This window comes from Gymnogyps californianus, chromosome 22 (assembly GCF_018139145.2).
Source record: "Gymnogyps californianus isolate 813 chromosome 22, ASM1813914v2, whole genome shotgun sequence".
Classification (NCBI taxonomy): domain Eukaryota; kingdom Metazoa; phylum Chordata; class Aves; order Accipitriformes; family Cathartidae; genus Gymnogyps; species Gymnogyps californianus.
The window spans coordinates 6,010,136-6,023,075 of NC_059492.1; the positions used below are offsets into that span (position 1 = coordinate 6,010,136).

Consider the following 12,940-nt stretch of genomic DNA (forward strand, 5'->3'; position numbering starts at 1 on the left):
GGAGAAGAAAGAACTATTTAAATTCAGTGTGGAGCAAGAAAGGTTATACAGAATACAGCCTGTACATAAATATATATTTTCTGGGAATCTCTCTTGATTTTCTTTACAGGAGGGAAGGGGAAGATGTAAAACCTTTCTTCTCTGTTAATGAAAGCCCCACACAGAAGCAGCCACATGTGACTGATCCTCAGCCACATACCAGTCCTTTTATGCTGCTCTTATCTACCTTACGTACCCTAGCTCTTCTGCCAGCCTACAGGACCCCCTCTCTTCAACTCCCAATTTTCCCTGCCATGCCTCTTAATCAGCTCTGGTGGTAGCAAAACAGACAGCAGGATTACTGCCTGAGGAGAGGTTTTCACAGCGTCTAGAGCTTCTCCTGTTTGGTTCAGCTAGGTGGCTTAACCTGAGAATAAGTGCAGGTAAAATCCCCTGTATTTGCTGAGTCAGCTGGGCCAGGCGCACCCCCGGACAGCTCTTACCTGTGTAGTCAATGACAAATCCGGTGTTGCTGACTGATGCATCGCTTCGGAAAGCGAGGAAGAGGCTGTTACTGCTGCTCTCTATCCTCTCTGGTAGCTGGGAACCGTAAAAGCTTCCGATCAGGGGGCTGAGTGAATTGGGTCCATCGTAGATATGAAGGAAATCATAGCCAGGCTCCAAACTGAAGCTGCAAAATCAAAGGAAGAATGCTTGAAGTATGAGCATGCTACAGCAGGCCCTGGAGAACAACAGACTGTGGTCTTGATGGGCTGTACAACCACATAGCTGAGAGATTGCTTCTGCCCCAAACCAGCTCCTCAGCTAAGTACAGGACATTTCTGTCTCCGTTCCACATGTAAGGAATCGAGCACTGGTGACGCAGTCAAGAGCACAAAAGCGTAAGCCAGTGTTGCTCAGGGGTTTCCTATGCCGCACCAGTTACCTGGTTATGTTCTGTAAAAACCATGTGTATCTCAAAAAGGAGCTGCAGTTGAAATATGTGTATCTTCCCCAAATTAAGGTGATGTCTGAGAACAGATTACCCAGGACTACGGGACAGTCCTACCAGGTTTGGTTCTTTCAGAGAGGAAAGGACCCACATGCAGACCCAGTTCACCCAGACAGTGCCCCACCACTGGTATCCCCACCCTGTCCCCACAGGCAGACACAGAAGTGGAACCAAACAGCTCTCAGGTACGTACGTATTAAATACCAGGGCAATGACATAATCAGGAGAGACAGTCAGCTTCCAGTCACACTCCTTCCCTGGTGGGTAGGGCTCCGGGTACTGCGGGGACAAGATCACTCCTGCCGGTCCTGTCAAGATACCTCCACAGGGAGCTGAAGGCAATCAAGCAAAGGGATGAGGCGTTGTCTTAGAGAAACTTAAAAAATAGTAGATGAGATGCAGGAAGGGGGGGGGAGAGAGAGAGATGGATAGATAAGGGGATAGAGAGGCAGATTGCAAGGCTGGCCAATATTAAGGTATGTATTACAAGAGCCTGTAGTGGCCCTCACAGAGATGAGCGCTCTGTTATTCCAGAGAGGGTACACACACACACGCGCGCGCAGAGAAACAGAGCTATGGATGCTATTACAATCTTCACAAGATACATAAGTGAGCAACCAGAAAGAGACAGAGATGCTTTATGCTCTTCTGTTGCATTTATTTAGGCAACTCCTGGTCAAAGTCTGGATGGTTGCTAAATAAGTGAAAACAGGTTGTCTGGGACTAATGGCTTGTTCATGTTTATTACAGTTACCAACACATTAAATGCCAAGCTGATAGAAAAATCAATTATTACTTTTTCGAGGCTGAAAGTGCCTGCATATGTTTCCACTGTGGCAAATACTCATGACTGATTTATTACTGTCAGCCCTTCTGCAGTCTCTTCACGAGGGTCGATGCTCTAACATTCCCCTCCTTGCTCAGATCGATCCTCCCAGATCTGGGACAGGGTGAGAGAGAGGGGAGCGCAGCCTGTGTTAAACTCGGGCGTCTGACACCAACCAGCCTACAGCAATGCAAACACCGAGTGGGAAATGAACTAGCATGGGTCAGAAATAACAGAACAAATCTTGGAAGGATCTTCCACGAAGGAGCAAGCATGTATGTTTATCTTGTGGGCTTTTATAAAGCCCTGCAAATACACAAGAATCTCCAGATATCAGGTAAAACGTAGTGGGGCGGTTCTATAAAGATCACAGTAGAGATTAAACTAAAGACCCTTCTCCAAGGCCCAAAAGCAACTTCTTCAGCCAAGTCCAGTCGCAGGCTACTGCAGGCACGGAGAACTGTTATCCCTCTTGAATAGACAAGGAAATCACAGCACAGACAGTGAAGAGTTTAGCTGAAGGTCACGCACAAATAACTTGGAAGAACCACGAGCATCTATTCTGTGTCCATTTACCTTAACCTTTAGGGTGCGTTCTTCTTCCAGACTGTAAAGTCAGGGGAAAATTCAGGAGAAACTAAAGTATACGGACTCATTTTTGAAAAGCCTAAGGGAGATGACTGTTCAACACCTCTGATTTCTTTGAAAATCCCACCCATAATCTCCAAAAGATTTAAGCTAGAAACTGGTCCAAGCCATAGCGGTTTGGAGTTGGGTCAGGATACAGACTTCAAATACCCCAAACCTCTGGGGGTTGTTTCGGCTGAGGCTCCAGTTCAGCCCACATTGTTTAGGGACTGCAGAAATCGTACAATAAAGATGTGAAAATATATCTGAAATGCTAAATACAAACATAAAATCCAAGCCCTAAATTAAACCCCGTTTTCCAGCTCAGCTCTAACTAGGCAGCCTGTTACACAGTTACTATAAAACTGATATTATTTGGCTACTGATTATTCCTCCAAATCCTTTGTCACTGAATATAGAGAAGGAGCAAGACACTGCTTTCAGCTTTTTCACAGAGCTTATGACTCCTAAAACAAGACTGCCAGACTTCTGTTCAAAAAGGACCCAACACAATATCTCCAAATCAAATTGGAGACGACCCATGGGAATTCATCTCACACCAAGATTAAGGCAGTGGCTACATTTCTCTGAAAAGGACTGAGAGCCCAGCTTCTGGTGTGAAAAAAAACTCAACAGGAGAATGACGAGGATGGGCATGACATGCAACAATATGATTTAGTTAGAGCTCCAGGAAGACTAAAAGGACTGTCGCTATCAGGCTGAAAGGGTGCCACACTAGATCATCAAGATAGTCATTCAGAAACCAAGTCATCCTGCAGGGAGCATAAATCCTGTGCACGCTGTAGAAGTTTCCTAGCTGGCATTAAATCAGATGCTAGAAACAGATTTTTTTTTTTCTTTTTTTTTTGCTTGAGATAACAGTGCATAAACAGGAATGAAGGTTACAGGTAAGTAATTTGTGGGTAGCATTTAATTGGCCAGCAAACTTGATGTTTATTGCTCTTATGTGCTTAGCATGACTATTTTTATGTGTTCTGGACATAGTAAAAGAATCAGTTTTATGAGCTTCTTTTATTACTTTATGAGCTCAAAGAAAATGTCAGATAGTTCTTTCTCACGACAGAATTTGCTGTCTTCTCATGCAGAAGTTATTCACCCATGACCCCAATCCTCTCTACCAACCTGAGTTTTAAAGAAGCCTTTAATTTTGACTTGTCAGGTTAAATATCACTTACATTGCAGTATGTCCTATGAACTTCCAACATGAACTAGATTCTCATTGTCCCAGACACTCTGGGGATAAACCTAAAAAGTAGTTCTATGAGACAGCTGCCTGAGACGTATATACCTTGTCATATACCTCTTCAAACCAGGTGGGACCCATCCCCTTCAGATACAGAAGTCTTGCAATGAAACAGGGCAGGGAAGCCAGGGCAACGGGAGGATGGATGCGTGTTCATACCTGTGCAGGAGGGAGGGTCTGGTTGCCAGAAAAATCTGTTCTCAATCTGCACGCAAGTGATTTTGGCCTCCCCTTGCAGAGCGTATCCTGGATTACACTGGAAGATGATGGAGTCACCCGCCTCTTTGCTGTCACCACTCCGGCTCCCATTCTGGGGAATTCCTGGGTCATTGCAGGAAGTGGCAGTGGAAACTGAAGAGTATTAAAAATATATATTTAATATATATGTATTTATATTTAATACAGACTTACAACACCAGCTGTACTTAGACTTGTCCTTAAACAGATACCAAGCAATGACTTCATTCTCCATCTCTCCTCCTTCAGTATCCCTTAAAGTTGCCACACACACAAAAAACGGCTTTTACTTTGCACTGAGCATCTGCCACTCCAGCTGGTAAAGGCTCTGGGGAACGGCAAGTTCAAGTGCTCTACACAGAGTGCAAGTTTGATGTGTAATTGTGCACATGCATGTTTACTTAATAAGTCCAGACATCCACTGATCTTACATGGCATTTTTATAGAATTCTGTGTCAGACACATGCTGCAAAATAAACTAATCCGCTAGCACTTTTCACTTTCCCTGAGTGTCAGAGCAATTTATCCTTTAGCCCAGTGAAGTATCAAGCCTGACCTTTTAGAAAGGCACGTGTTTCCCTCCCAGTCTCGCTGCTGCGTCCCTTCGAGGTATGAGATGACCCCCTCAGCTCCCTCTCAGCTGGGGGCAGGCAGCACAGCTTCACTGCTGACTGAGCCCAAGGTATGTCAACACTACAACTACTTAACAGTATGGGAAGTCCTGAGTAATAGAAGTTTTGCAAGCTTATATAGATCATTAAAGTTCACAAGATCCAAAACTGTATACTCCTGAGCTTAGGTCTGACTACTTAGTCACACCTTGTGAACAAAGGCTTTGAGCAGGAGCATTCAATAAAGACCAGCTCCGTATCAGGCAGTGGAGCAGAGCTTATTTCCTGCTAAGTTGATGAGAGTCTATTACACCTAGGCGGTTTAGAGAAAGCTCTTCTTAAAAGAGCCAGAGGAAATCCCTCTCTCTCTTTCTGTGCAACTGAAGATAAGCAAGTTAGCAGCCCAGTCTGGTCCGTCCTGGCAGGCTGAGACACAAACCTGGCAAAGAAAGAGGATGGCAGAGCTGTGCTGGGTGACACAAAGCTCTGCCTCTGTCTTGGTCATCCCAGAAGGTCTTGTACGCAGCACAAACTCTTCCCAAAGAGCTGGCCTGCTCTCCTGGCCACGCAAGGCACCCTGAACAGAAAACTATGGGCAAAAGCTTGGGAGAGACAGAACGAGCTCTGATGCTCAGATGTGTCTGAGTCCCAGGAAGGTCGTATCATCGTTCACCCAACAGCCTCCCTGTTTACTGCCATCTCCAAAATAGGCATCTGCTGGTTGGTTACTGGACGTGTCAGTGAAGGCCTGCATCCTGGAAACCTCCGTGTGAACGTTGAAATATATTACCCTAATATAATTGAAATTAATGTGTTTGCAAGGCCAAGTCTTAGGTAACAGCAGCCAGGACTTAGGCAACGACAGATTGCAGTTGCATTACACGTAGTGCTGCTGCGAGCAATGACATCCCTATAGCTGACAGAGCTTTTTGTGATCTGCATCTCAGGGGATCCAATTTGAGGGATTTTAAATAGACTTGGTTTTCAGAGACCACTGACCAACTGCTCTCAGAACGCCTGGGGGAAGTTGCCTGCATACTGGTGTCTCTAAGGGACCCGTGGTGGAAAATATTTGTAATTCCTTCTTGTGTATTCCACAACGTACTGCTCTACATCTTGCTGCCAAGTTCACCACTGTGAAGGTGACTGTAGCAGAGAGGAGCACACAATTCACCTGCACTGCAAGGACAAAATACAAGAGTTTTTCTCTCTTTGCAGAGACTGCACCCAAACGTGGTAGAGTATGAATGGCTGGAAGACTGCACAGTTCCTGCTGTTGTGTTCAATACAATGTCACTTGCTCACCATCGGTACTTTGTAGATAGACCTGAAATCACTTATCAGCAAAGCTAGGTTTGGACAATGCTGAGGAAAACAACGTAAAGCCTACCTGAAAACTGAACAGCAAAGCCCTGCTTGCTTGTGAAGAAATCAGTGTTGAACTGAAGGATGACAGAGTTGAAAGTACTGTGGACATCGCTGGGTAAGCTGGACCCACTCATCTCCTTGAGGAGGATGCCATTCTCCACCGGACCGTCCCAGATCCTCAGCACATCGTGGAACTCCTCAGTGTGGAAAACCATGAAATGGAGCCTGTGTGGCAAAATGAACTGGAAGTCAGACCACATACTGAGCTCTGCCTTTTTTTCTGAAAGGGTTAGAAATGCGATTGGTACCAACCTAAGGTAGCTTGGCCCATAAGGAATGTGTTCTCTCCTGTTATCTGCAACTCAGCTTAGACAAAGCACTTTGGCCCTCTACCAAACTCTGTCTGTCTATAATACCCAAGATCTCTTAGTTGCATGCCTCCCTAACAAAACACATCCATAAATAAAAACCAATTGAGTCATGGATACTAACGTTTTCTGGAAAGTTGGGTCCTTTCTGGTGTTCTCTCCTGAGTGAACAAAATCACTAATCTCTCCTAAAAATCTTGAGGAACAAAGTAAAGGTCCAAAAGCCCATCGTGGGCAGTGGAAATGTCCCCAGCCAGAATATCACAGTTGGTTTTATACTGAAGGTGCTCAGACATTTCAACGAGTAGCTGTCACACAGACAAAAGGCTCAGTCAATGACATATGGGAAATCTGCAGCAGAGAGGTACAAGGGCTGTGAAGGAGGGGATGGGGATTTGTCCGTAGTTTCACTGAGCTCTAACAGATAAACACAGAAGTATTGAGAAACTTATTCTAAAAAGACAATTAGCAGAAAATGTGCTGGCGTCCCTTCAGACAACTTACATATATTCATCCAATTCACACATTGTCCCTATGCTGCACACAGCGACAACCTTGGCTGTCCTTTTGCTTTTTTTGGTGTCCTGCAAGGAACAGCTTATTGTCAAGAGCCAGCATGCACTGATAAAATGCATTGATTTTTGTTACCTGCACTCAGATCAAAGAATTTGCTCCTGGCACCAAGCTAATCTTGCGTATCAAGGGAAAAAAAAGGAAAGGAAACAACCAACACCACTCTTAATTAGAACAGCATCATGCTGGAAAAGAAACCCTTACCAGGGTGTTAACTGCCCCGGAGGTTAATAAAAAGGGGCAGAAAAGGCTGTGCGAGAGGGTGGCAAACGGGTGCAAATTCTGAATGCTGGACTGCAGCACCTCCAAGGGGAGAAGTGGCTGATACAGGCAAGGATTTTGACATGTTTTACAAAGTTGTGAATATTGCAAAATTGTATCTAGATCAGGTAACAGAGTAACTTCAGCAAGAAATAAAGAAGTGAGGCAGCATGAGCCAGCTCTCCAAAATCTACAATAGAAGGGAAGGGAGAGAAAACAGAAATCAAGAAACTGGCGGCCGGCAATGAAATCGCACTGTGCTCTCAACGAGGTATTTATTACGACGCTCTAAAAGCTGATTTCATTTCCTTACTGTGTATTTTATAGTTTTGTCTGCTCTGGAGAGAGGGCTGCAAGGCCTTCAGCGTACGCAGCTAGTATTCCTTAGTCCTGAACTGCCTGCAGCAGTACTCCTTGGAGCTCTTGTCTTCTGCTTTTAAACAGGGCTATGCCTGTTTGGCACTTCCACAGAAACTTCCCCAGGGAAAGCCCAAGATGCTGGCAGGAGTCATCACAGTGGGGAAATTCACTCCAGAGCCTGTACCAGCGATGGACCTAAGGGGATGGGAGAAGGCCAGAAGTTCCCTCCATGCCCAGGAGAGGCCTGGTGGCACTCTGGGACAGGACAAGCTTGGTCCCAACATCAACCCCTGGTGGGATGCTCCTCTCTTCCCACCCTGGGCTGGGGGGGATATCACACTGCACTTCTCCCCACCAAACCAACCTCGGTTGTGGAAGGATGCGAAGCAGGTGAATCCAGGCTTTGCGAAGAGCTTTGGGATCTTCCAAGATGAGAAGTACCATCTAAGCATAAGATACTGTCATTATTATTGTTACACCCAAGGGAGTTATCAACTAAAGGCTGCGATACATCAGGGTTCAGTCCCTTTCACTCCTGCACTTAAAGTGCCAACTGAAGAGAAGGCATTTAATTGCCTCTGTTTTTCATTGCCACATTATCACTGGGGGAAATACCACCTGACACAATGAAATCAGGCTAACACAAGGTAACTCGAGACATGCCAGTTTGAAACGGGGACAGGAATCTATAAACTGTGCTGAGAAAAATCTGCAAAAAATAAAACAATCAGGTACTGCGCTTAAAACCCTGACAGCCCACGGAGGAAAACAAGGAAGCATTCGCTTGGCTGCTTTCCCGTTTATCCGGGGCAAACATAAATAAATCAGGTAGAATCATAAAAGGGGAAAAAAAAAAAAAAACCCACACCGCAATGTACTCAGCAACAAAATGATGTCCACAGAATCCAATAGAAACCAAGGGAGCTGAGTCATAAATCTACCTAGCAGAGACCTTGAGCAAAGAGGAAAAAAAAAACCAGACTCGAGGAAAATAAGAATGGATCATAGCAGCGCTGTTCTCCACAGGAGGTTGGCCTGATTACGTTTGCTCTCAGGCTAACTGGTTCTAGTTAGCCAAAACTGCCAGAGAAAACTCATTGCTGAAGACCTCGGAAACAGGGAGACGCTGCCAGAGACTGACCCCAGGGGGGAGGACGCCCTGGAACTGCCACCGCCTGGGAGAGCTCACCACCGGCTCCCCGTGGGACAAGGCTGCCTGCAGCAACTCACTCCCCTCCTTTATCGTTAAGAAACAACTTGCAGGCAAGGCTTCACCGCGAGGAGAAAGCCTTCGCACGATAACCAGATGACACAGTGGCCAGGCACAGGTTGTCCAACACCACTTGGTTCAGGAGTCTATGGGGATAGCTGATTTTATTAAGAAAACTGGTGTGCTCTGGAGCAAATCAATCTATTCAATAGGCACATCTGTAACCGAACAACATGATTTTTCTGTCAGCCCGATTCTATTCCCAGCAGGGCTTCATTTAGGACAAGACAGAGACACTGGTTTAGCAGACAACGGAGAGGAAGAGAGTTTTATTCTTGCACTCTGACAATCCCAATTACATGCATGAAAATGCAGCAAAAAGCAAATTAGGAACTGTGGCTATATATGTGACAGAGGGAAAGTTCTCCCAGCTTGGCAAGTAGCAGAGAGGAGAGGCCAGCTCTGCACTGACAATCTGCATAACCTTTGGTGAGCCATTTAGCCCCAGCTCTTCAGAAAGCACCCCCACAACCTGACTGACCAACCTGGGGCTCTTTCTGCTGACGTTTCCCATCCACGCTCTGGCCGCCCCAACTTGGCTCTGCTGGGCAGGAGGCTGGGCTCCCATCTGGAGCTGGCTTCAGCAGCTGAACGCAGCTTGAACGCGCTGGTAATGCCCACAAAGCTTGCACCAGGTTTCTCACGCTAACAGCAGTTTGCAGGGCTGCCTGCTGTCTCCCTCTAGCCCAGAGAGGGTTCCCAAACTTAAAAGCTGTTAAATATTATGTCCCTGGAAATCTCCAAGGAAGCAAACTGGAACATCCTGCTATTCTCACTCATATTTCTAGATGAGACAGTGAAAAATGGAACCTGTCAATACAGCACCATCCATTACAATAGGATTAGCAATATCATTAAACTTTCTTATGACGCTGAGAACACTGCTATACAATAAAACGCCACTGCCACTTCTGTGTATTCACTGCTCTCAGCTGTGCAAGCAGTACTCGAAGGCAAGTTTCATTCATTTTCCAGTACACCCTCCCACTTCCTTCTCTCCCCAGAGTCTCACAGATAAGCCAAGTCATTTTACTTGTAATTTTATGTGCGTGTGCATGCGTGTGTTTGCACACACACAAAATTAATCCCTTCTCAAAGTGCAACCCTTCAACTGTCATGGCAATGATGTATAGACTAATTTTTCTATCTTTCTCTCCTTCCTCTCCTTCCCCTCGTTCTGTGCAGATACAGCTTTATTCAAAAAGCTTTAGTGATTAATTTTAATGTAAGTTATAAATGAGAGCTTTATACAATTGTATCATATTTGAAGAGGATTACTTTTCCAATGGATTACCATAAAAATGAAGTTGCTGAAGATGTGCTCTCTCAACTACCCAGAGATCATCTGTTCTGTTTGAGCTGCCAAATAAAGGAACAGAAGAAGGGAGCTTTCATCTCTGATGAAAGGAAGGGTCACAAGGTGTATTACTGTACTACTGCCTGGCATCATCTCATTTCAGCCTTGGCCCCTTCCAAGCCTCTGGCTGATCCTGCAAACACAAGCCCATAGCTCTGCTCGTTTGAGTACTCTTACAGAAGCAGACAGGGATTACATGTGTGAGTAAAGTTCACTTGCTGAAGCAGTCTCTGGGTGAGGCAGTCTCTTACACTTTTGGGGGTGGGGGGGAAGAAGAGGAGGTCTCTCATGTCTACTTTGTCCTACAGAAGTCTTGGGATTCTTCAGAACCTTTTACAGGAGAATGAAAAAACAGAGGAGACTTCAACTGGAAGTTGCCTGTGCAGGAATTAAGCTGCATTGGCTAGGCTCTCTCTCCTGTGTTCATACTGGAAGCCATCCATTACTGAACCATACTGAAGAGCAGAGCTAATGGAGGGAATTTCTGCATTAAGTAAAAATGAAAACACTGGACCAAATCTATCTCCAGCATAAATCCATCGACTAAAAGCACCATAGAGCTCAACATGATTAACAGTCTCCACTGAAGAGATGATGAGTACTGATGCAGCAAGGAAGCCACGGTGAAGCTGAAAGGGCACCGACAATGAAGGAGTCCAGGGCTGGAACAGCAACGGGTCTCGGGTCAGCACAGAAATGGGGCTGACACACCAGCTAACAAGCACTAGAAATTATGATGGGACATCGTGGGAGAAGAGGATTATCGTTGAACAGACCTTATAATCTCCATATCCCCCCCTCAAGTCCCATCACTTAGCAAAAACTTTACTTGCCAATAGACTTCAGTTTTCTGTTGAAGATGGCTTTAGCTGGACTGAAATATGTAGGTACACACAGAGCAGTACTGAAGTGGCTTGGCAGGGCTTGGGCAAACCTCAGTGTGGGAACAGTGGTTAAGCAGCAGGGATCACAGATGAAGTATCACAGAGCAGGAAACTGCCCGGATTCTGCTGGTGACTACGCTAACTTTATGAGCCAAATGTTCTCACTACAATGCTTGCCTAACTGCCAAATTCGCATAACTTATAAACAAATTACATTTCGAACTGCCATTTTCCAACAGGAAAGTGGCAACAGGACATAAGAGAAGTCAGAGGAGCAGGAGGAGAAAACAGTCTTGGGTCTCTGTACCGACCAGATGTTTAAAAACCATCTTGAGTCTTTCCTTCGGGAGGATAATTACATTGTATGTGTTCTATTTATTATTAAAACAATAAAACAATGCAATTAGAAGATGAAGGCTAAGTGCTGTCGTCTCAGTTTTCCAGCTGTCCACTCACATCTGGGGACCCTCACACACCTGACGGTTCATTCTCACAAACGTAACGTGACAGAGCTCATCCTTTTCAGTGTTCATTTTCTCTGGCAACACGACTGGGAGATGAACCAAACCTGTAATTGCCTTCCATTATCCTTTCCTGGGATGTGATCTTCCAAGCAATTTTATATATAAGTCCTCATTTTAGGATTATGTCACTTGGACACATGTTAAACATTGTTGGGAAATTCAACACTAATCTGGTGGAAAAGGTTTGTTTCTGAATACATGCCATTAAGGGAAGGGGTGAAAAGCACTTAATGCACGTAAAAGCTCTTGGATGTTATTTTAATACAGTTATACCACAGGCAGCAATAGCAAGTAATCTGGTGTCACCACCCATGCCACAATAGCTGTGACAGGCACAGGCCACACAGGGCTAAAAAGCTTCAGAGAAAGGAGAAGTGATGCCGCTTCTGTCCAGCCTGGCAAGGAGATAAACCAGCGCTTGTCCCTTCATTTGGGACTCTCAAAGTGACAGGGCATTCTGTCGACTTGCCTTATATAATTATCGACCTGCTTCTGGAAAAATAAGCTGTACATGGAAAGAAAACCAAGCTACAATAACCTGGCCCAACTCACCCTATCGTGCAACCAGCTTCTGCCTCTATTGTCCAAATACAATTCAGATTATGATCGTAGGGTGTTGGGTAGCCGGGAGACAGTATCCGTCCTGACGACTCTCCTTTGATAGTACCCCCACACTCAGCTGAAAGAAACATATGGGTTAGTGAGAAGATTCATGACATATTATGGTTCTTACTTGGCAACAATGCAAATCTCATCCTACGAATACAACAGGGAGTATTTCTTGCCATTTAAAGAGATTCTTAAAGCCTACAAAACAAAGATAAAGAGAGTCATTTAATTCAGCTAAAAGACCGAGTTATCAGAATAACTCTGCACTTCTGTGCACATTCCTAACATCTGACAAGCTGTCAAAGCTTCCCTCCACCTTTTTGACTTTGTAGCGAGTATAGGCAGAGCCTGCCAGAATCCTGCTTTCCCCGATTCATACACGTGGGGTGAAAGAGCTCAATTCTTCTGCTTGTATCTGCAAGATGTCTTAACGATTCATCAGTGTGATAAAACAAAGCAGCCAACATACTTATGTATCTGCTAAATGAACTTCAAAAGAACGTGAGGATTTTGAATACATTTGCATAACATATCCATTAAAATTCTGTAAGTTTCCACGTGCTCACACAGACATGACCATTCATATATAATATATGCCTAGTAAATAGGGCGAAGGTTAAGAAGATGCATAAATCACAGAAATTTGTCTTTTTACCTCAATAATCAAGCCTAAAATTCAGCAGAGAGTTTCCACATAAAGAACGGTCCTAACTCATGGGAGAATACAGAGTGCCAGTGTCTAAGCACACCACATAACCATGAAAGCAGCCTGCTGGTTTTGAGATCTCTCAGAGGACTCAGTCTGTAAGA

General features: G+C 44.9%; 1 protein-coding gene across 1 annotated transcript in view; it reads right to left on the reverse strand.

Annotated features, from left to right (window-relative positions):
• CSMD2 (CUB and Sushi multiple domains 2) overlaps positions 1–12,940 on the reverse strand; it is a 324,356-nt gene that overhangs the window by 84,399 nt on the left and 227,017 nt on the right. The window contains 5 exon segments of the mRNA XM_050909729.1: positions 483–670; positions 1,185–1,323; positions 3,868–4,059; positions 5,947–6,149; positions 12,074–12,200. Of these exon segments, the coding sequence (XP_050765686.1) occupies positions 483–670; positions 1,185–1,323; positions 3,868–4,059; positions 5,947–6,149; positions 12,074–12,200 (849 nt within the window).